Source organism: Lipophrys pholis (assembly GCF_963383615.2).
Source record: "Lipophrys pholis genome assembly, chromosome: 8".
NCBI classification, from domain to species: Eukaryota; Metazoa; Chordata; class Actinopteri; order Blenniiformes; family Blenniidae; genus Lipophrys; species Lipophrys pholis.
The window spans coordinates 17285114-17306059 of record NC_137630.1 but is presented as its reverse complement, the minus strand read 5'-3'; the positions used below and the strand labels follow the sequence as shown (position 1 = coordinate 17306059).

General features: G+C 40.1%; 1 protein-coding gene across 2 annotated transcripts in view; it reads right to left on the bottom strand.

Annotated features, from left to right (window-relative positions):
• The window catches only part of atp9a (ATPase phospholipid transporting 9A), a 34021-nt gene that overhangs the window by 3904 nt on the left and 9171 nt on the right, over positions 1-20946 (bottom strand). For both annotated transcript variants that reach the window (XM_080469029.1, XM_080469030.1), the window contains exons 6-26: positions 20753-20804; positions 19755-19849; positions 18830-18910; positions 17987-18062; positions 17463-17539; positions 16793-16953; positions 16557-16699; positions 15727-15839; positions 14762-14971; positions 10678-10839; positions 10105-10197; positions 9940-10023; positions 8857-9027; positions 8068-8166; positions 6632-6721; positions 6221-6365; positions 4506-4570; positions 3026-3181; positions 1533-1597; positions 1216-1324; positions 1084-1141 (exon numbers count right to left, since the gene is read on the bottom strand). In XM_080469029.1, the coding sequence (XP_080325155.1) occupies positions 1084-1141; positions 1216-1324; positions 1533-1597; positions 3026-3181; positions 4506-4570; positions 6221-6365; positions 6632-6721; positions 8068-8166; positions 8857-9027; positions 9940-10023; positions 10105-10197; positions 10678-10839; positions 14762-14971; positions 15727-15839; positions 16557-16699; positions 16793-16953; positions 17463-17539; positions 17987-18062; positions 18830-18910; positions 19755-19849; positions 20753-20804 (2305 nt within the window). The remainder of the gene's footprint in view (positions 1-1083; positions 1142-1215; positions 1325-1532; positions 1598-3025; positions 3182-4505; positions 4571-6220; positions 6366-6631; positions 6722-8067; positions 8167-8856; positions 9028-9939; positions 10024-10104; positions 10198-10677; positions 10840-14761; positions 14972-15726; positions 15840-16556; positions 16700-16792; positions 16954-17462; positions 17540-17986; positions 18063-18829; positions 18911-19754; positions 19850-20752; positions 20805-20946) is intronic.

Genomic DNA, 20946 nt, shown 5'->3' with positions numbered 1-20946 from the left:
AGCGTTTATATTGTCATACCCTGGACGTTGTTGTTTTTAGTCATTTTACAGGGATTTTTGAGCTTCATGTTTCTGACTTCTGGCCTGTTGTTGGCACATATGATGTAATGTTGGAACAATGAAGTGAAATACGACCTGTTGTCAACATAAACCAGGGGTCCATCTGACTCAACAAATATGTTGACATGCAGAATGAATGAATGAAAACGTCATTTACTGCAGTTATTGGCAAGTCGAATACAAACAGTAAGTAGCTGAACGTCTCTGTGAGTGAATGGTTTCATTCACTCATAATTTTTATATGAATTAAAGGAAAAAACCCGAATAAAAAACACTGATGGTCAAAGTTTATCATCAATATCTGTGCTCTTACGTTGTACAGTAAGAAGAAATCTTGGCTGTTATTACATTGTAGTGAACATATCTCTTTTTCACAAAGGAAATCATCTCACTTCTGACATACAATTAGTCTGCCGGCTGGTAAAAATGGTGATATGTATTCCTTCATTTGCGAGGCTTCTTACTTTTCTTTCAGACAGGCTCAGGTTACCCAGGACCATTAAGCTGTTTTCAGTTTAGACTTCATCCTTCTTCACTGGACCAAACTTCTCTCCTTTTCTTGCTCTTAATATATTCATATGTCACTAACTTTCTCTGCTGTAGTCTCTTCTGCCCTGCTGGATCTTTAATCTTTAGTCAGCAGGGTGTCAACCGATATGGACCTGTTTGTTTGTGTTATCTGGTCAATCACTTTCTTCTTCACTTTCCTCCAACTGCTCTGGGCAGAAAGCGAACACCTCAGATCTGTTGGGGGTTTGTTAAAAACAAATAGTCGCCTCTGCTTTTTAAGAATTGAATTGTCAAGAAGTGTCATCTTTCCTAGAATTGAAAGTGCAGTGACATGGCTATGTTGTAATGAAACCCATAAATACATACAGCCAACAAGAAATGACTGACGTGCTCCTTATACTTATATGCTCTGAGGTCTTGTACCTCTACAAACTGTTAAGTATCAATAGACATAACAAGAAGAAAATGAATGTGCACACAGGGGATGGATAATTGTGTATGTTCTCCTCTTACCTTGATAGATACTTATCAAAACCCAAATTAAAAATGTCTTGAAAGATAGTGGGCGACCCTGTAAAGAGAAAACAACAGAATCAGATTTCTGGCTTCCTACATAATGTGGCAGTCAGGTAACATATTCCAAACCTTCAGGAGATCTTTATACAACTCTGGGTACAACATGGCAACCTCCGACTTGACATCTTTGTCCAAAACCAGGGAGAAGACTGGGAACATGGTGTAGATAGTGGAGTAACTGAAACAAGACAAAACTGAGTGTCATGGATATTGCCCGGATTAAAATGGCAAAATGCGTCACATTGTAAGAGTTTTTTTTTTTTTTTTTTCAATTTTTCCCCTTCCCACATTTAACCAGTGCTGTAACACACAGAGGAAATGCCAGGAAAGCGAGACAGCCAAATGCTCTCTCGATAAGTCATCGACATTCACATCTTGATTCTCACCCAATAATCAGGAATCCTTGGTAGAGTGGGACCGAGGCAAAATAGAAAACAGAGGAGAAAACTGCCTGGGGGGGGGGAAGAGAACCAGAGAAAACAGCTTTTATATCAATACCAAAAATAAAGCTTCAAACATTACTTTTTTAACTGAAGCAGCAAGAAATAAAACAGAAGAGTTCATGTTTTATTATAATCACAATGACATGTCGGCACATAAATCCAACAGTGACCACACTGACGGAGCAAGCCCACACTTAAAACGCAATAATGTTTGTTCTAGCATTTCACTGCTACCGCTGCAGAGAATCACACTACAATGACTAATTCTAGGATGAGTATAAGGACGATGCCAACAGTGAGATGTCAACTAGTGAGCCAGCCGTCCAGCCTGCCGTCCCAACGCAGACAGGTCAGAGCTGCAGCTGTGGTTGGTGTTAATGTGACACATGTGGAGGAGGGCCTCCCTGAAAGCCCCAAAGTCCATGATGCAGTGAGTCATGAGCTGTCCCTGTGCAGCGGAGGCTGAGGTTGGACTGGGACATGGGAATTGGACAAGGGAACGCTGTGGGGTGGGAGGGTCGGCGTGGAAGGGCACCACTGGCTGCCTCCTCTGAGTCATCTCGCACCCCACCCTTCCATGACCACCCGTGAAACCTGACCTGCTTTATCCCTCTTTTTCTCCTCAAATGTAGATTTTAGTGTTGCAAGTGAGCAAAACAACTATTTCCGTGCATAAACTTGAGGTTTTTTTTACTTCTTTTTTTTTTTTTACTTTGTTGTCAGTTATTTTAAAACGTTATGCTTTGGTTTGGCTCGTGTTATCAAAAGGTCAGCAGTGTCTGGACAACTCTTTCAGTTTCAACACTCTCAAAACCCCCTTGTATTAGCTGGCGAGTGAATCAAAGCATTAATGTAACCTCATTTTAACTTTATTACCAAGGTGAGGATGTGTAGTGAACAGATAGCAGTAGTGCATTAAAGCCTCTTATTTTGGGAGGGAGGGATACTTTAATGCATCCAAATCTATACAGAACCAGAATACTTTCAAATTAAAGCACTGGGCAGTTTTTCAGGTTCTAAAGAAAAAAAAACTCCATTTCATAGTGGTTTTTGTTGACATCATCCAATCAGGAGACGACTCAGGCCCCCGCTTGGTGAGTCTTCGCCACTAGGTTGGGAACCAAATGTTGTCCATGCAAATTACAGGATTTTTATGAAAAACATTATAAATACAGATTTGTCAATGCAACTAAAGCCAAACGGTGCGGTTGACAAAGTAAAAGGAAAAACAAATCAAATATGTGATGCATTAACCTATTCCATACAGAGATTCCACAGATGTCAAGGCTAAAATTATTGGTACAGCATGTTCCAGTTGGAGGTTTTGGAAATTTAACTAGAAATTGAGCCAAATCAATTAAAAAACACTCAGTTATAATTCCAGCCTGAGTCATGCGCGCAGACATAAATGACACGGTGTTCTGGTTGGTTTTTACCTGCATGGTGCTGATGCACAGACTCCTGTGGATGACAAACTGGCTGAGGGCTGCAGACCTTTTGTAGCTGTTCCGACCGTGGACCATGAGGAGACGGCCCAAATGTTTGAACTGAGTCACGGAGAAGTCAGCAGCCAAAGAGGCCTGTTTTCCTTCCTGTCAAACACACAGCACAGAGGACAGTGAGGACACGCCACCAAACCGCTCATCACATGAAGGGCAGATGCTGAGAAACTGAGAACGCAGATATAAAGCTTCTTTTAATCAAAATAATCCGATAGATTTTCAATTACTACTACTGCATAAAGAAACTGTAACGTAAACTGCAATTACAATGTGAAGTTTTATATAAAATCCAGTGGTTTTTGTCCATTTTGTATTTCCTTTGACTTTGTAAGGAAGTTAAGAACTTACTTGGTACAAGTAAATGACCCCTGAAACTACTCATTTCTGCATTTCTAAGTATTGTTTGGATTTGATAATACATTAAGAATAAAAATGACAATGTTGGGAATACTGTTAGACAGAAAATTAAGTACACAGGCAAGATGAACAGATATGAGCATATGTGCCTTTCACTTAACACATACTGTGATCAGCTTTAATAATCAGAAAGCTTCTTTAAAAATATCATTTACATGGACAGCATAAGAACTGGTAGATCAGGAATAGATCACCAACAACTTGTAAATACAGCCAGTTTGTAAATGTAGCATGGCTCTAGTTTCAGCATGTGAAAGCTACAGAGCTGTCAAACTTTACACATCAGCACATCATTGTTTACCATTCTTATCATTGTCATACATATGGAACTTATTAGAAATTTAAATTGAATGTATCAAGGTGTGAAAAAAGTGTTTTTCTTTTATAGTCTATGGATTTTAACGGTCGTTAACGAAAATATCTTGTAAAAAATTAATTATTGCTTAAAGAGAGACGAGAATGAGGGGGGAAGCTCATTCTTTTCGTTTGTGATGAAGGTGCTCTTGGCAAGTAGAATAAAAGAAAATCATAAATTTGCAAAATAAAATAGGATTTTTTTTCTTCTTTTTTATTAATAGTTAAAAGCCTTTATTGTGGTTGAGATTGTAACATTATGAAGTGTGATGGCAAAAGGCAGGGACGACTTGATGTGGCGTATTGGGGAAAAAGATGAGCTTCATTAAAAGGATGACCTGGTGCTCCTCTCGTTGCATTGTGCAATCATCCAGGTTAGTAACAACTGAATTCAATAAAGTGTACAAGAATGTGTAAGCATGCCAAAATAAGACGCTATCTGAGGTAACAATTAAAAGAGTCGGTTTGATGAGAAGTACAAGAGCATCCTGCCATCTTTGTTTCCTCTGCTCAGACAATAGATAGTCAAAAAGAGGAATCATCTGTGTGCACGTCCCTCCACAACCCTCCGAATGTTGAGAGAGATCTTGGCAGGAAACACCGAGTGAAAATCTGTGAGGCAATGAGATGGACAGAGACTTACTTTTCCTTCCACTCCCACGCCACAGTCCGCTTCCTGGATCATGCTGACATCGTTTCCTCCGTCCCCTAAGAGACGACAAAAGCCACGGAGGTGTCAGGATTCACATGAGTGACTCACCAATACATATCGCTTGCCGAGCCTTGTGTGCGTGTACATTTCATGGACTGTTGAGATTAAGAGATCAAAAGAAAGTGAGAGGCAGTTCACAGCGGCCCGTTTCGGTCAATCTGGCTGGATTTCCTCTGATTAAGAGAACACATTGTCCCGTTTACATGAACTCTGTTTAGAGTGATCAGATTTCTATGCACCAAGAATATCATCTCAATTGGTCAGTGGATCAATCCCATAATGCTTTGCACTGTGACGTTGACACTGTCTGACATCCAGATTCATTCAGAAGCCCAGCACTAACAAAGATGATACCTGGATGACTCAGCCATCACCAAAGGATAATTTGTACAAACAAGTATATGGTATAATTTCCATATTATGCTTAATTATTCAAGACTATCCCCAAAAATATATTTTCAGAGGTATCAGAGATGTGTTCAATGGCTTTCAAATGTTGAAACAAATCGACTCTAACAGCAGAGAATATTGTGACACAGTTAAATACAAATTTTATACCATGGCGTCGGAGTAACTGAGTTTCTGCAGGTACAGTAATGGGTAAGGCAGGAGTAATCCCAGGTTGGTGAGTAGCACAATGTGAAGTCGAGAACTGAGACTTTGAAGCCACAGCGTCAATTCCTGAATTTAAGATTTGTCTTAATATCCTCAGATTGAGATTTGCTGCGTGGGATTATTGCACTACTGTGCAAAGTAAACCAGGAGCCAGTTGGATGTTTTGTTGTTGATATTGCATGACTCAACAGTGGCAGTTCATTCCGATAGGCCTAAACGTTTGCACAGTACTGAACCTGCACTTTTATTTTCAAAAAGGATGAAGTTAATTTTAAATAACAGCCAATCATATCGCTCCCTACTGTTAAAGTAACCCTGCCTTTTAAATGGCTCATGACCCCTAAAATAAAAATAAAATACAGTAAAATGTGATCGTTGTTATTGGATGTATAACATACAGTATAAATAAAATAATCATATTCAGTTAAATGCACTAGTTTGCACATAAAACCAGATCAGGTGACAATATGTCCATTTTTAAACAAATGTCCAGTTTTTTGGAAACAATACATTTCATGTAGTGCACTTTTAAAAAATTTTTTTTAAATTAAACACACTTAAATAAGTCACTGTTCAATCAGCTTGAGTGAAGCTACACATTAATGACTCATACATGCAGGATGTGTGCAGGAAGTTAAAGAGTTAAAATGTCCTAAAATATCCTTTAAAGAAATTACAATTGTTTGTATAAGTGTTAACTAAAGGGTTAAAGTATGATAAGTAGCCTAATGCCTGCCTTTGGCGTTTATAGAAATGCTCTATTGCGAGAAAAATAAGGGGCATGAAAGATAAACTCATCGTTATCATGAAGTGATGAAGAACACTGCCTGTTGTTGGACAAATACTGAGACGGCTGGACACTGGACTACTGAAGGGGAGAAGATAAAAATGAGGGTGGTTTGTGGCTGAGACGAATAAATACAGACTGATGAGAATGTGGGAAAGTGAAATGCTGTTAAAAAGGTCTCGACGCAATTCATTCTTTCCAATGAAAAAAAAAAGACGTTGGATGGTTTCCATTTTCCACTCACCTACAGCACAGGTGAGTTTGCCCGTGCGCTCCTGTAACAGCCGGACTATCTGGGCCTTCTGCGTGGGGGTGCATCGGCAGCAAACCACAGCGGGACACTGACATGCAAGCTCCATGAACTCATACTCGTAGTATTTCAGGCAAACCTGCAAGAAACCCCCAGAGAACGGACAGGAGAGGAGCTCAGGCCACCACATTTAACCGATCTCGGCTCAATCTCCAACATCTGAGCATAAGTTACAGTTACTTGCTCCCACTGTGGTTTTTGAGAGAGACTCTAACCACAGACACCACTTCCAGATACAGCTCAGTAGGACTGATATTATCGTGCTTCACAATGAAGATACGTCACAGTTTTATAAGGAGAGATAAGTCGGTCGGATGAGGGTTAGACACACAGGAGCGCAGTTACCTCAAGCGAGTCGCCCGATATCACCAAGGCGCAGTCGTGCTTTCTCCTGAAAGCGTTGAGCTCCAGGTGGGCTTCCCCTCGTGTTGTCACCTGCGGAAATGCCGACCACTTTTAAGATGCATGCGTGTGCGAACACAAACCCACAAATATTAACAGAGAACCGTGATCATCAAAGACAATCATTTTATTTGGCTTGAATCACAATACAATATGATTTACTAATTTAAATATGGTTACCATATTTACCAGCTCCATGCCGAATTAATAAAGACTGATAGAACATCAACCACACCAAGTCTCCAGTTTTTGACTAACAAGCAGGTCTTTGGATGGTAGGAGAATAAAAGCATGCAGGTTGAGGAAGAACATGTAAACTTCACACAGAAAGGATTCTCAATTTCTAAACAGAGCACTCACTAAACAGTTTTAATCTAAGCGTCTTTTTCAAGTGGATTTTATAATTGCACATACTTCATGAATTATACATAGAATTATGTTTAAATTGTTGATATTCGAATAAGAGGTTGTAAAAAACAGTCAGCACTACAAAAATTGTGATTGTTTAGCACAATTTCCTTGAAGACGTTAGTCAATATTTTCATAAATTAGATTTATTGTGAAAATTTTCATCTCAAGCTTATTATTGCTTATCTAAATCTGAAAAGTTAAAGTGGGAAGCAGGAAAATATACAGATGTAAAGAGTTTCCTCACAATTGCGTGGGGTTTAAATATAGACTTAAGAAATCCTCCAAAAATGCAGCTCTGACAGGGCACTGTGTTAATCTGTCAACAAGAGCTGTGCTCTGGTACACATATCCTTCTCCCACTAACGATTCATACGTCAATCCAGGATCAGGCCATTGGTGGCCACCAGGAAACTAATCCAGATGTATGTGTTGCAGGCCCAGTCAGCACTCCCCTGTCCACTGGGACGGAGGTTTTCAAGCCGTGCCAACCATTGTTGTTCTCTTCCAGTAACCGCAGTTGTACGCAAGTTTTAACCTTCCTACATGGCAGGCTCTCCTTCTGCTCTGGCACGGCTCCAGAGGGGAAGGCAGAGGGGGACTATCAAAGTGGGGAGGGAGGCTGAAACCTGCAAAACAAATTAGGAAGTGAACCCTCTGCATGTTCCCTCTGGGAGTGGTTCGGCTGGTTTCTCCTCTCGGTTTGAGCGAAGGCCTGTTTGTTCTCTTTGACAGTGGTTTTGGATGCTTGGGCTGGTGGGAGGTGATTTATTCAGCTGCGGACGCTGGTTCGGTCTGCGTGCGTAGCTCTGCGGGGCAGCATGACCACCAGCTAATGGCCTCTGGTTGCAGAGCATGGGCGGCCGTGGGCTGACAGGGTCAGGAGAGTGTCGCTAACTGGGATTAGCTATGTTATCAAATCAATTTTTATCCACTTCAAAAAGGAAGATGAGACTCGGATGTGCACTTACGGGTCTAAAGATGTGGATGTCCTGGTTGCGGGTGATCAGATGGGCGTTTTTAGCCGTGCATGTTGCAGTTTCAAGTTTGTCTCCTGTCAGCATCCAAACCTGACAACAAACCAACAAAACAAACATGGACATCAATGAATTAATCAAATAACTTAATAACAAATCTGTGCATAAAAAGCAAAAGTCTGCAGATATGTTACAATCAAAAGAGTTCTGATTTCTTCAACACTTCAAATCAGCATGCATCTTGTGTGCTGGTATCACAGAACACAATTTCTTTAACATGGTGGCCACAATAAAGATTTTAGGGTGCTTTGAGATAAGACATTATGATTATTGTTAACCATTAACTATTAAGATTATTCAGCATTATTTATTTGTTCCGGATTCATTAGCGATGAACTCAATTTAATTTAATTTCTGCTTCTCACAGCAGTGTGAAAGAAACGTTAAAGTTAAGTTAAAAATGTATGTTCTGTTAAAAATACATTCATAAAGAGTTAGTGTACCGCTTTATACTCAAATAAATAGTACGTATGAAAAGTGCTGGTGATGTGATGTTTGCAATTATTTTTCTTTAAGGTTAAAGAGAATCTAGAGAGAAGAAAGTGAATTGTGCACCTCGACAATGTACTGGGCCAGAGGATATACTTCTCTGATAGATATATCAAACAGAAATTAAAGTTCTACTCAGACGGACATGAAAAACATGTGTTTTGTTTCTATATTTTGATGTTTTTCATAGTTTCTCGCTAAAGTCAGCGTTGCGCTGATCTACCCTCCACGGACCTTAATGCCTGCGTTGCGTAGGATCTCCAGGGTGGGCCTGACATCAGTTTGGAGCTGGTCCTCCACCCCAGTCAGACACAACAGCTCCATCTCCATCTCCAGACTCTCAATCACTGTCGCCACCTTCAGAGAGCGGTCATGGACACTGAGCTTGGCCTGGACGTAACGTGCCTGGGAAATTGCAAAAAGATGGGAAAATTGTGAGTGGGAGAGTTTAGAATTGGTATGAAGAAAGAAAGATTAGAGGGCCAAACGAAGGGAGAGAGCCAGAAAAAGAAGATAATATCACTGTGGTCACATAAATGAGGAAAATTGTGCAGCCATGAGATATCACACTATCTGCATGTGCATTTATCAAGGAATCTAAATTTCAACAAGATAAACTTGCTGGTGTGTCCCATCCAGCTTGTCCTACAATTCTGTAAAATACAAAACTGACTAAATCAATGGGTAAACCCCCATCTTTACTGCTCAGGCTTCAGGGCAGTTTGCGAGTGAGATAAAGCAAAAACAATCTGAGTGTGAGTCATACAGGAACACAAACTCTGTGTGTGACTCAGTTGATGACTCACTGCTGCCCACCAGCTCTGCTCACTCAATTATACACTTCAGTCATGGGCCCGGGGCTATCAACTGCAGGGGAGACGGCCCTGCCCAGCTCAAACAATGAGTGGGGCCTGGTCTGTGTGGTCTGTGTTTGTGTGTCTGTGTGTGTGTGGGGGGGGGGGGGGGGGGGGGGGGGGGGGGGGGGGCTGGATGGGCTGGGGGGGGGGGGGGGTCAGAGGTTACTCCAATTACTTTCTTTGACATTTTGAAATACAGAACATGTCGTCCCAAACTATCAATCCACAGTTGTACATTTTGTTTCATGTGACACGACTGTGAAAGATCTATTGAGCTGTTTCATTTTCACCCGCTTACAACTTCACTGAAAAGAGGCGAACAAGAAAGAATGTTTGATGCTGCATGTGAAGTTATGTATACACGTCAACAACATATTTGTATATCTGACGTTAAATCTGAAACTCAGCGCATCGCTCGGCTTGACATCCATGTGGGTGAAACTCCAGAGTTGTTGCCTACCTCAAAATCTTGATATTGCTCCTCTGTAAGGGACTTCTTGGAGACCACGAGTACCCTCAGACCTTCTCTTGCCATGTTTCCACACTATAAAAATAGATGTTTCAAGCAGGTTGGCAAATCTCTTAATATTTGAGTTACAGTGAAGAAATCAGTGTCGATACGTACCTCCTCCTCCAGCCAATCATTATACTGGACGATGCCTGCCATCACCACATCAGCACCCTTCATGTAGAACGTGATCTCTCCCGTCGATTCATCCTACAAAAACAGTCCACTTACAGTTTATCAAAGGTAAAACCACAAAAGTAAATCTCATTATACAATGAAAACACACAACTCTGCATATATCCAGTACATATCTACATAAGTGAAGAGATACGTGCAGTATGATTTCATGTTGCCTAGAAATTCTTTACTTATTTTGATTTTCACAAGAGGTTTGTAAAAACAAACATTCAAATCACAAAGAAGTCCATTATAAGAATCCCAGGCTTCCCAAGTTATTTTCTGGCCAACAAAAATAGAGTTAGTCACCAAATTTAGTCAGAGGTTATGAGGTGTGTTTTTTTTCTCAGACAACCGTAATCTGTTTTTCTTGTCTAAACCAAGCAGGAATAAAACATCCTAGCAACCAATCCTGACTCAGAGTAATCTATGAGCAATCAGGGGAATCAAGTAACACAATACAAGTCACAGCAAAGAGAAAGGACACAGAACAATTGTTATCTTTACACTTACTCGTACTATAATGCCCATCCTCTTGCTCTCATAGGTGAAGGGAAATATCTGAAGGATGGTGAAGTTCAGTATTTGTCCAGTAGGGGTCCGCAGCTGCATGGAGGACTGGTCTCTCCCCACCAGCGTGAGGCCCACGCTCTCAGTCCACTGCACCAGCGACACCTATCAACAACAGAGTGTAAAAGGGTTTCATGGGTGGTCAATCAAACACAACTTCAGCACTGAATAAATGTGACAGAAAAAATGACAATCTGAGAGATGATGTTTTTTTTAATAAAATCATAAAGTATGCCTATAATTCAGGAATTTACAGGAGAAAAAAAATGTTATTATCATAATTCTTATGAAAGCAAAGCCATTAAGTCAATTATGTTGGTCCATTACTAGAACTGAAGACAGCGAAGGCCACTCTGAGAGAGAGTGAGCAGTATGCTGAGAGCACAGTGACTGTTTTAATCAATAGTTCCAGCATTTTCAGCACTTAAGACTATCGATTGATAAACTCTGGAGGACGTTCATTTTCGAAGTGAAAATAATGTTCTGCTCAATCGCTTCATAAAGACATGACTTCCATCAATACAATAGCAAAATGTGGAAAAGATGGGGAATGGCATTGCCCAACAACTTTCAGACAAGCAGCCGAAACACAGACCTGATTCATCCTTGCTCTTCGGACAGGACAAACAGCAGTGGAGGGCAGAAAAATACAGAGTTGTCCATGTTCCAACACTTGATTTAGAAGCACAGATTTTGTGGTTACAAAATTACTTATTTTGGAAATATGTACCCATGTCGTCCGACAAAGCCGGTAAACCATAAAGTCTGTCATCCAGGTTGGGAAATATGAAGATTGCGCTTAGTCACAGTCTCGAAAGTTTCACTGAAGAAGAATTCTTGGATCTGGTCTGCACCGCAGCAGCACCTTATAAGAGCATCATCTGGCTTGGATGCACATTTTAAACCGAGCTGAACAAAGCTGGAGGCAGTGAGTTTGACTCACAACCACCTCATGGCTGACGAGTGCTCTTATCGGCTTGATTCACATCTACGACTGATCAGACACAACATTATAACCACTTGTCTGTTTGTGGATGTCCCACTTACGAGATTCCCACGAGACAAACTGTATTTGACAAGCATCTACAAATCAGCATGAATCTCTGCAGCAGTTTGAACTACAGTAGCTTATCTGTAGCTTTTAAACTTGTTTGCAGTGTACTTTGGTCTTAATCTTTGTTTGCTCTGTGAACTCAATTTTATGTGTTTATGAAACTATACTGTTTTGCTTTTAGTGCCTTGACCAATCACTTGGAAAGCACTTCAGTTAACAATAACTATGAAAAATGCCACATGAATTAAACGAGTAGTACTATTGTCATTGTCTTTATTGACGCTTTTATTAACCTTTCTGATAGTTTGTTCTACATTGTTTTACTAAAGCACTTAGACTTGAATTGTCGCTGAAATGTGCGATTCAAATGGAGTTGCACACATATTCCCATCCAATGTTGGAAGTGCTACATGATAACCCCTGACCTGCCATTGGCCATGATGTTCCTGCTGGTCTTAGAACAAGGTGAAGTAAATCATATGAAAGCCTCTGATATGAGTATCAGTAGGAACAAGATCTTTCTAACAGTAAAGTTTGCCAAGCAAATAATCTTATTTCATTTGCATGTAGATAGATTTGAAAAATGGCTGTTTTGGTCAGACACGTTGGTAAAAACCATACATTCAACAGACACTCAAACTGTGCTCACAGTCAAAACCAAAACTATATTAAGACTTCCTGGAAGCTGCTGCAAACTCAATCTGTTGAGGTGAAACAAAACTGATAAAACAATTCAAGTTCTGCAACTCCAAGGGTGGATTGTTTTTTTTAACCTTATGTGGTTTAAAACAATAAAATGAGTCAATTTCCTATCACCAACACAAGCCCAGTTCTCTAATCATAACAACCTGTTTTGGCTTCTATTAAAATTTGCCATCAAGGGGGAAATTCAGACGAGGCTAAGTGCAATGGACTGGGGAACATATTAAGGAAATCCGTATTCACACTGCAGGAAATGGATCAAGTCAAATTCCGCTGGCCCCTTCCTGATGTTCAAATAATTCATATGGATCAAGGACACACGAAAGTAAGACACTCGAGATAACCTTCGTTATTATCAGAGCACAAGTCTGCTCTTAAATCTGAGCAGATGAAAAGAAATACACGTCAATTCAAAATGATCACATTATAGGGATTCACCTGAGTGTGTGTGTGTGTGTGTGTGTGTGTGTGTGTGTGTGTGTGTGTGTGTGTGTGTGTAGTCACCAATTAAGCTCAAACATAACATTCTTAAAATTATATCTTTATATTTATCTGCTGCTTGAATGTCTGACTTTTTAAGTTTTACAGTTTTTTCAGTGAAGCATTAAAACTTTTTTATTACGACATGAATGGTCTGTTTGATGCAAACGATGACCACACACAAAACAGGATCAAAATTAACCTCTAAATGTTCAATAATTTAATCAAGATAAGCACAAATGTGAGTCGGATGAACCTTCTATATTAATATAAAAGTGAACTTCTAATGTCATATCTATTCAGCAGAGTGAAGGTTAATCCTTTAATAGGCACACATTCAAACAGGAACTTCATATTTCAGACCTGGTATTCTTCCTCTTTTTGTTAATTTGACATTTTTACTGTTCTTAAACAGAATTAGATGAAATGAAAATCTATTGGAAAGTGTAACACGAACCAATATACATACTTGATCATTTCTTACATAGAAAAACAAAAACAGTAAATATAAATAATAATATAATTTTTTGCATAATTTTCTTAAATATTGTCAATACACTTGCGCACTATTACCACACAATACTATTTGCAGAAATAATAGAATTATGACTCTGAATGCCCTGGGTGTATGTTTGGAAATGGTACGATCTACAGTCGCCTGTCCTAATTTTATTTGCAGTTTGTAAATTCAATTCTTATCTTATACATCAAATCGGGTGCAGTGACCAAGAGGAAAAGCTATGGTGTGAGCCAAAGCAGAACCGTGTTTCTGTCTAATATTATTATTATAATTATGTGAAGGAAGAATGTTGTACATTGTTGTGGATTTACAAATTCCCAGAAACGCAAGCAACTATTGCAGCCATCTTTCAACTAGATCATATTTCAACTGTATTGACCTTGTTACACCGGATCCAAGTCCATTTCAGAATTCAGGTTAAGGTTTCACCACTTGCTTTAAAAACTATTAATGGTATGATAGTGTTTCACTTGGCTGAGCTTTTAACACTTTAAACCCAACCCGGAGCACTGAGGTCAGCCTGATTATACACAGCTTAACATCCAGGTTAAAAAACAAAAACGATAGATACCTCATTAAAATATTTTAGGTGGCATATGAAAAAGCTATTACGAGGAACTGGGGGAAAATAGATACACCCACAAATGCCCAATGGTGGATGATTATTTAAGACATCAATGCGATGTATACTAACCCAAACTGTGACTACAAGAAGGGCAAATGGGCGGTAAATGGAAAATAATGGCTGTATACAAGACTTCAGAAGGCAGAAGGACTAATGAGTAAACCTAATTGCAATGCAGATACCCAACCAATGTTCATATCTTTGTTGTGTGTATGTTTAAAAAAGCCAAATATAAATCTCAGAGGAAAAAAAATAATGATAAAAAAATAAAGAAGAAATAGGTTTGTAATGAAGCTTTGGAATGGCCTCCATATCAAATAGAGTACCCAACGATAGATCAATTTAAAACTACACTAAGAACCCATCTCTAAAAAGTGGACCGTAGCCACGGCTGAATTATATGTATTGGTTTTATAACATTTTACAACACACCAGATTTCATTCGGAGTTATGCAAGTGAGCATTGTGTATCTTTATGTTACTATAATCATTTGTGGTGGAAGTGAGCATTAATGTGACTGTATTTAGTTTGAGTTTAAAAAACAATTACGGTGATAGTTTAGTTCATATGGGCTCTAGTGTGAATTGTGAAAAACATTGTTTTGGTGTCAGAGTGAATCTTAAGTCCTTCGTGTCATAATCGTACCTCGTCTGGGCTGGACGCCTGATAAACTCTGCAAGTGTCTTCATAGTGCTGCTCGGCCTCGGCCTGGTCTGTCACACCGTTGGCCTCGTACACGGGTGTCACGTTGTGCACCAGGGCGATGGCCTTCACAGCCTCATGAACTCTACTGCTGATGGTTTTCCGGACCTTTGTGGCCGCTGGAGCGCGGGAGGACGGGAGGTCATGGGTGGGCTGAAGACAATTACAAGAAGACACAGTGGTCAATAGGTATGCTGCAATCAAAAGAAGCGTTTAGAGGAATCTAAGAGAAGTTATAACCGTCTTTTATAATGGCAGACTGCCACTGATGTCAAGGTTTTTCTGACAGAGGACAGCTGTTGGAGCACAAAGAACTAATAATCTGTGGAGGGAAGAAAGCAAAAAGCCATATGATTGGCTGAAAAACTCAAAGTCAAAAAATGTATTCGGTATAAAATAAACTCACATATTTAAAAAGCCAATAAAAAAATTGAGATTATCATATAAAGATGTCTAAATTTCATGTTTTTGTCAAGAAAGTAGCAGGATTACTAGTTTCAGTAAATGCTGTGACAGTGGCTTTTAAATACAACCAGATGTGTCAAGTAAATATGAACAATTTGCTTTTGCATTGAGGCTTCAGCTATTTTTAGAAGGCTGTGCGTTCCGGGGGTTAATGGTAGCGTCATTAAAGGAGTCCGGTCAATGCTTCGCTTGTGGGCTAATCCCGTTTCCTGCTTCACTAACCTCTGGTGTCAAGGGGGACAAAAAGTGTCATCTGAGGTCAGGAAGCATTCAACCAAACAATAATCACAAACTCATATGTTGGTTAAAACAATGGCTTGTTCTGTTTATCCGACCCTTTCCCAAGCAATTGGGAATTTCACTCCCTTTTTTTCCCCCTCGAGAAGCGAGTTATTTGACCTGACAAACAAATACCTTTGCTTTAGCTTGATGCATGTTTTTACCTGCGTGTAGGCGCTGAAAACATGGCTCTGGACTTCATCCATAGAGTCCATCCCATATGCCACAGTTCCAAGATGGAGCCGCCGGAACACCATTTCATTCTGGGTGAGGGTGCCTGGGAATATTTAGATGTCAGCCATTAAAAATACAAAACCTTTTTCTCCAAATAACTCCAACATCAACACAATCCTCTTTTCCTAGTAGAATTGACAGCATCATATCTGAAATAATTGTACGTTTTAGGTAGATTAATCGTAATCAACATACATTTCTGGACATTTCATTGGCAGTATTAATGAGCTACCGGAAAAGACTTTTCAATGTCACATATGGTGAGTGGGAAAAGAAAACCAGGGGCATTTGACACCACACACGACTTCTGTATCCTCACACTTACTTTAAAAGCATTTTCTAGTAGTGTATCAAAAAGTCTTGAGGGGGCCTCGCTCATACATTGGCCTGACCCGCAGACCCCACGGGTCTTATCGCACTCTGGATGGGGAAATGGCTGATCATTTTATTGGCCATGACGGCAGTAAATCTGACGTGCAACACCTCATGCCTGAGGAAGTGCACTGGTGGAGGTGCTTTGCTCTAAAGACATGTATGGATGAGAGGCTTTTTTTTTTTTATGATTTAAGGGCCCTTTAAGTAGCAGGTCTCTGGGAGCAGAAACCCCACCACAGAGCAATCCCCCCAGGGAAGGAAACAACTAAAGCCTGTCTTAAAGGATACTTCCTTGGCAAATCTCAAGCACCATAACCTCTCATTTAAGTCCCGGACTTGTGGTTTGTAGTTTTGGGTCACTCTACACAGGGTTGTGCAGCCTAACCTGTTTTGTCAGTCAGCAGGTAGGAGATACGTCCAAGTTGTTCAGGGATGGTGCTCGCCCTCACCACCGTCCCAGGGATTTTGGAGTCTTTCTTAATCATCCAACTGAAGACCATCTTTCCCATATCCAGATTGACACGCAAGCTGCAGAAAGAAAGAAAAGAAAGAAAGAAATCTCTTAGGTCTATGCACATAAATGCAAAACAAGATAATGAATGACATCAGAGAGAATCTCACCTGATGGGGACAATGTGTGAAAAGAGAAGCAGAAAGCGAAAGATCTGAAGGTACCAATGGCCGGCGAAGTGTTGGAGCGCCACCATGACCAGTGACACCACCACCAGGGCCCCAAACAGGATCTTAGTCAGACAGTTCACCTCCAGGTCAAACAAACCCACCTATTAATGAACAGATGAGACACACCACATGAGCCAAAAGCATGGAAAGAGTTTGCTTTCCAATATAGATTTTAGCGATTGAACATACACTTTTGTTCTAAACGCACTTAAAACAAAAACATCTAAATTCTACTAAATGACCAAATGTGGGACACAATCACAGATGTCAAAGTCATTTTAGTTCCGTTTAGTAACATGATTTGAACAGTAAATTGATTACACTCCTGCACATGTGACATTGTCGTGGATAAATCAGGAACAGCAATTCCTTTTATCAATAAAATATAGTTAATTATTGGGTTTTTTTTACACTCTACTCTGTCACTGGTTGCTGAGTGCTTAACTACACTTTAAATGAATGTGAAGTGAAATTTACACTTAAAAGATGGAACTGACTTGACATTGATTGTACTGAGCCCTACGGGATAGATCGAGCTCCCTTTTGGCCAGTGGTCTCTACTGTCTGTTTGACAAGCATGCTCTTCAGGCTCTAGTCCACACTACTGTACCTTGTGCCTTGGATTTGAGGTGTTCATGACACTGCGCAGCTCCTTGCCCGTATAAATCACAACCCCCACCACTGTGCCTGGAGAGAGGGGGTTAAAAAAAGACAAAAAAAAACAATGGCCTCAGGTCAATATAATAAAGGCACAACATAAAACATGTTTATGCCAGGAAGATGTTTCCCAGACTCATAATCTTGACATGAGTGGACGTTTCCAAATGAAGAATGTCATTAGGAATATAGGATACAGATTTCCAATTGCTTAATAGATAACACATGTTGGTGTGGGTTAAAGTGGATTCAACCTCCGGCAGAAGAAGCACGCTCTCTTCACTGCTGCGTATGGTTTAGCTGCCCCAGAGCTGTTTCTAAATGAGCGTTTTATAAATGTTTCTTTAAGCTTGTGTTTGGTTAGACAAGTCATCAGACAGTTACAAAGGAGGCAACGCTTCAGTGCAGGGAAGCCTCATCCCAGTTACTTCCTGCACATTAACCGGTTTATGGGTGTAGCAACAGTCACATATTTACCAGAGGCAATAACAGTGCTGGCCCACAGGGTGTTCTCAATGCTGAGGCTTTCGTTAACCGGCGGGTCTCCGTCTTCCTGTAACGGTGGACACAACATGTAGACAGACACTGGTCACAACATTCCTGGTGGGTTTCTCGGTACAGCTGAATGTGTAAATCTCACAAATGACTGAGTCACAGTGGAAAGCATTCTGGGACTCTTCCACTGACAGAAATGGTATTCTAGGTGACTATAAACCTACATATACACTGGATCACTTCGTTCAGTGTGCACGTGAATGGGATATTCTGATCTCTTCAAGGACCAAAATCTCAACAAAAAAAGTGATCATGCAAACTAAGTGACTGATTTTAACATTAAATAAATATCAGAATTATCATCATAAGTTCATTGGGACCCCTAGTATGTTGGTGTTTCACTTACATACTGTGCATGATGCATTTGGATGGAAGATCATTATTGTAACAGTAACATTTGATCATGTCATAAAAAGTTTTTTCGCAGACTGACCGTGGCGTGAAATGTAAGAAGTTTATTATCAAGATATATTGTATTTATCATGGCCCTTGTTTGTGTGTCCCCAATCTCATAACTTGAATATAAGTATCCTCATTTCCTTTACAGACATTTGGACAGATCTGGGACACCAGGGTGTGACACTCTCTACAGCATTGTCAATGATCACACCCACTTTTTGTTGGTTTGGGTCTTTGAGCCTCAACATTACTTGCATCATTCACACAAATGACACAGACAACCGCACTCTAATCATATTAAATTTACACAGATGTCTTTCTGAAAAGTTGTTGAAATCCTGACGAAAAGTTGATCTGAGCACTTACCCTGGTGAATGTTCCGATAAAGTTATGGATGTCAATGTTTGGTTCCTCGGCATACACATAGGATCGGATCTGGAGAAGGTCCTGGGACACGATGACAGCAGAAATTAGAATCACACTGACATCCTAAAAGGTTACTTTTTAATTCCCTTGGTTTTTCTCTTTGATTGATGACACAAAATCGTGAAAGAAATGGTCTTTTTTGTGTCAAAAAAGGCCACCCTAAATAACCCTTTTACCATTTACAGTGGAGTGGTATTCGCAATGTTTACTTTTTCCACGGAAAGGTTCTTGTCAAGTTTATTGACAAACTGTGAAGTGACAGGTCTGTATGTCTAACACAACAGTGAAATATTGCTTATTGTACAAATATATTTAGTCCCACGTGACTCAAAAGAAAGAAGCTTGTGTTGAAGTAGTTGTAATTTATTGCTGGTTTAGATCATCGGAGTGCCTTTACGATCGGTGATGTACGATTCTTCATAAAGATCCGAGAAAATTATAAATTTTTAACATGATGGACAAATTTTTAACATGATGGAAAATAGCCCAAAAGTGTAATTCTTAATCAGTAAATCTATGGTTTCATTTGCGTGTGCGTTAACAGTTAAATATATCAAAAACATACAATTTTAGAACAAGACTATCCAACTTTCACATTGGAAGCTTTATAATATACATAAGAACATTTCTAATGATCAAATTATTGGAATGATGGATTACTGCAAACTAATCCATCAAATTTGGGGCACACATTGCTCACTCTGCACAAACCCGTAATATTGTATGACAACTGAATGCAAACATTCAATTTTGCAATGAAACAGATGGAATATTATTTTAGTTCATTGAACAGACCCGGACACAGAACAGCAGTGAAAACACACACATCTTTCCACGTGTTCTCTGTGTGTATTCAGTGACTCACAGTGGCAGTGGGCAGTCTCTGCGTACAGGCCACTGGGAGGCGTAATTTCCAGTCTGTCTCTCCATCCAGTTGGTCAGTGCGCAGGAAGCAGGAGCCTGGGAGGGAGAGAGTCAGATGAAAGCACATCCACCCCTAGGGGGCAACAATACATAGGCTTGAAATCAAAGACAGGACTTTTATCTTATATTCTCGATGATGGTGTTAACTGCGCTAATGTACTGAAGAGGGAACGTCACTTTTGAAATTATAAGAGGGAATGAATGCAACGACGCGGCTGTGAGACTGTTTTAGTCTGGTTTCAGAGAGGAACAGAGATTTCTTTAGATGACACTGAGTGGTGTTTTACAGCAGAGCTGAAGGGATCCACAAGAGCCCATCCCCCACCAGCCTGCATGCGTCATCCTGCCCAAAACTCCCAATCCTGGCCTAGGCCCTTCATAATTGACCTAATGGCCTCCACATGGAAGAGAGATAACCAAGCACTATTTCCAGTAAAACAAAGTTGTTGTTTTTACTTCCCCCAACAGGAAGACGAAACAACAACAAGCGTCCAGCTTTTCCTATAGAGTCACATTTGGCTGGATGTGCAGCGACTTCGTGGTTGTTATTTTTAAAATGGACCAAGCAACGCAATTCACCAAGTGTGTGCGTGTAATCACAGGCCTAATCCTTATTTGAGTATTCAGATGAGGCATCCTCCTCTGATATCTTTGCATTTTAAGTTTTGATTTTCCTTTTCATTATCTTCTCATTTGAAAGACAAAATTTGTGACTGACAAAGACGGAGGGAGCACATTATCCAGGTCCAGTAGCTGCAACCATACCACACTTGTTTGATAATTTACTAGTGGAGCGAGTTACAATTTATACATGGTAGAGCTTCCTGTCCAGGCTCAGGGCTAATCCCTGCACCTCACCGCCTTTTTAAACAAGTCATTTCCCCAGCCAGGCCGCCAGCCTGTTGTGGATATGTGGATGAATGACCGGCAGATGTTTACCATTTCTTTCGGAGGTCCTTAGAAAGATCATGTCAGCAGGAACACGCTGGTTCTAAAAAGAAAGGCAGAAAGAAAAACATGACTTCAACTTCACTTCCTGATCCTGCTGCTTTCGTCCTCCTTCCTTTGCTCTTTAACTGTAGATAAGTACGTTTTAGCTTTTTATGTGCCACTTAGTAAAAATAATAATCCTC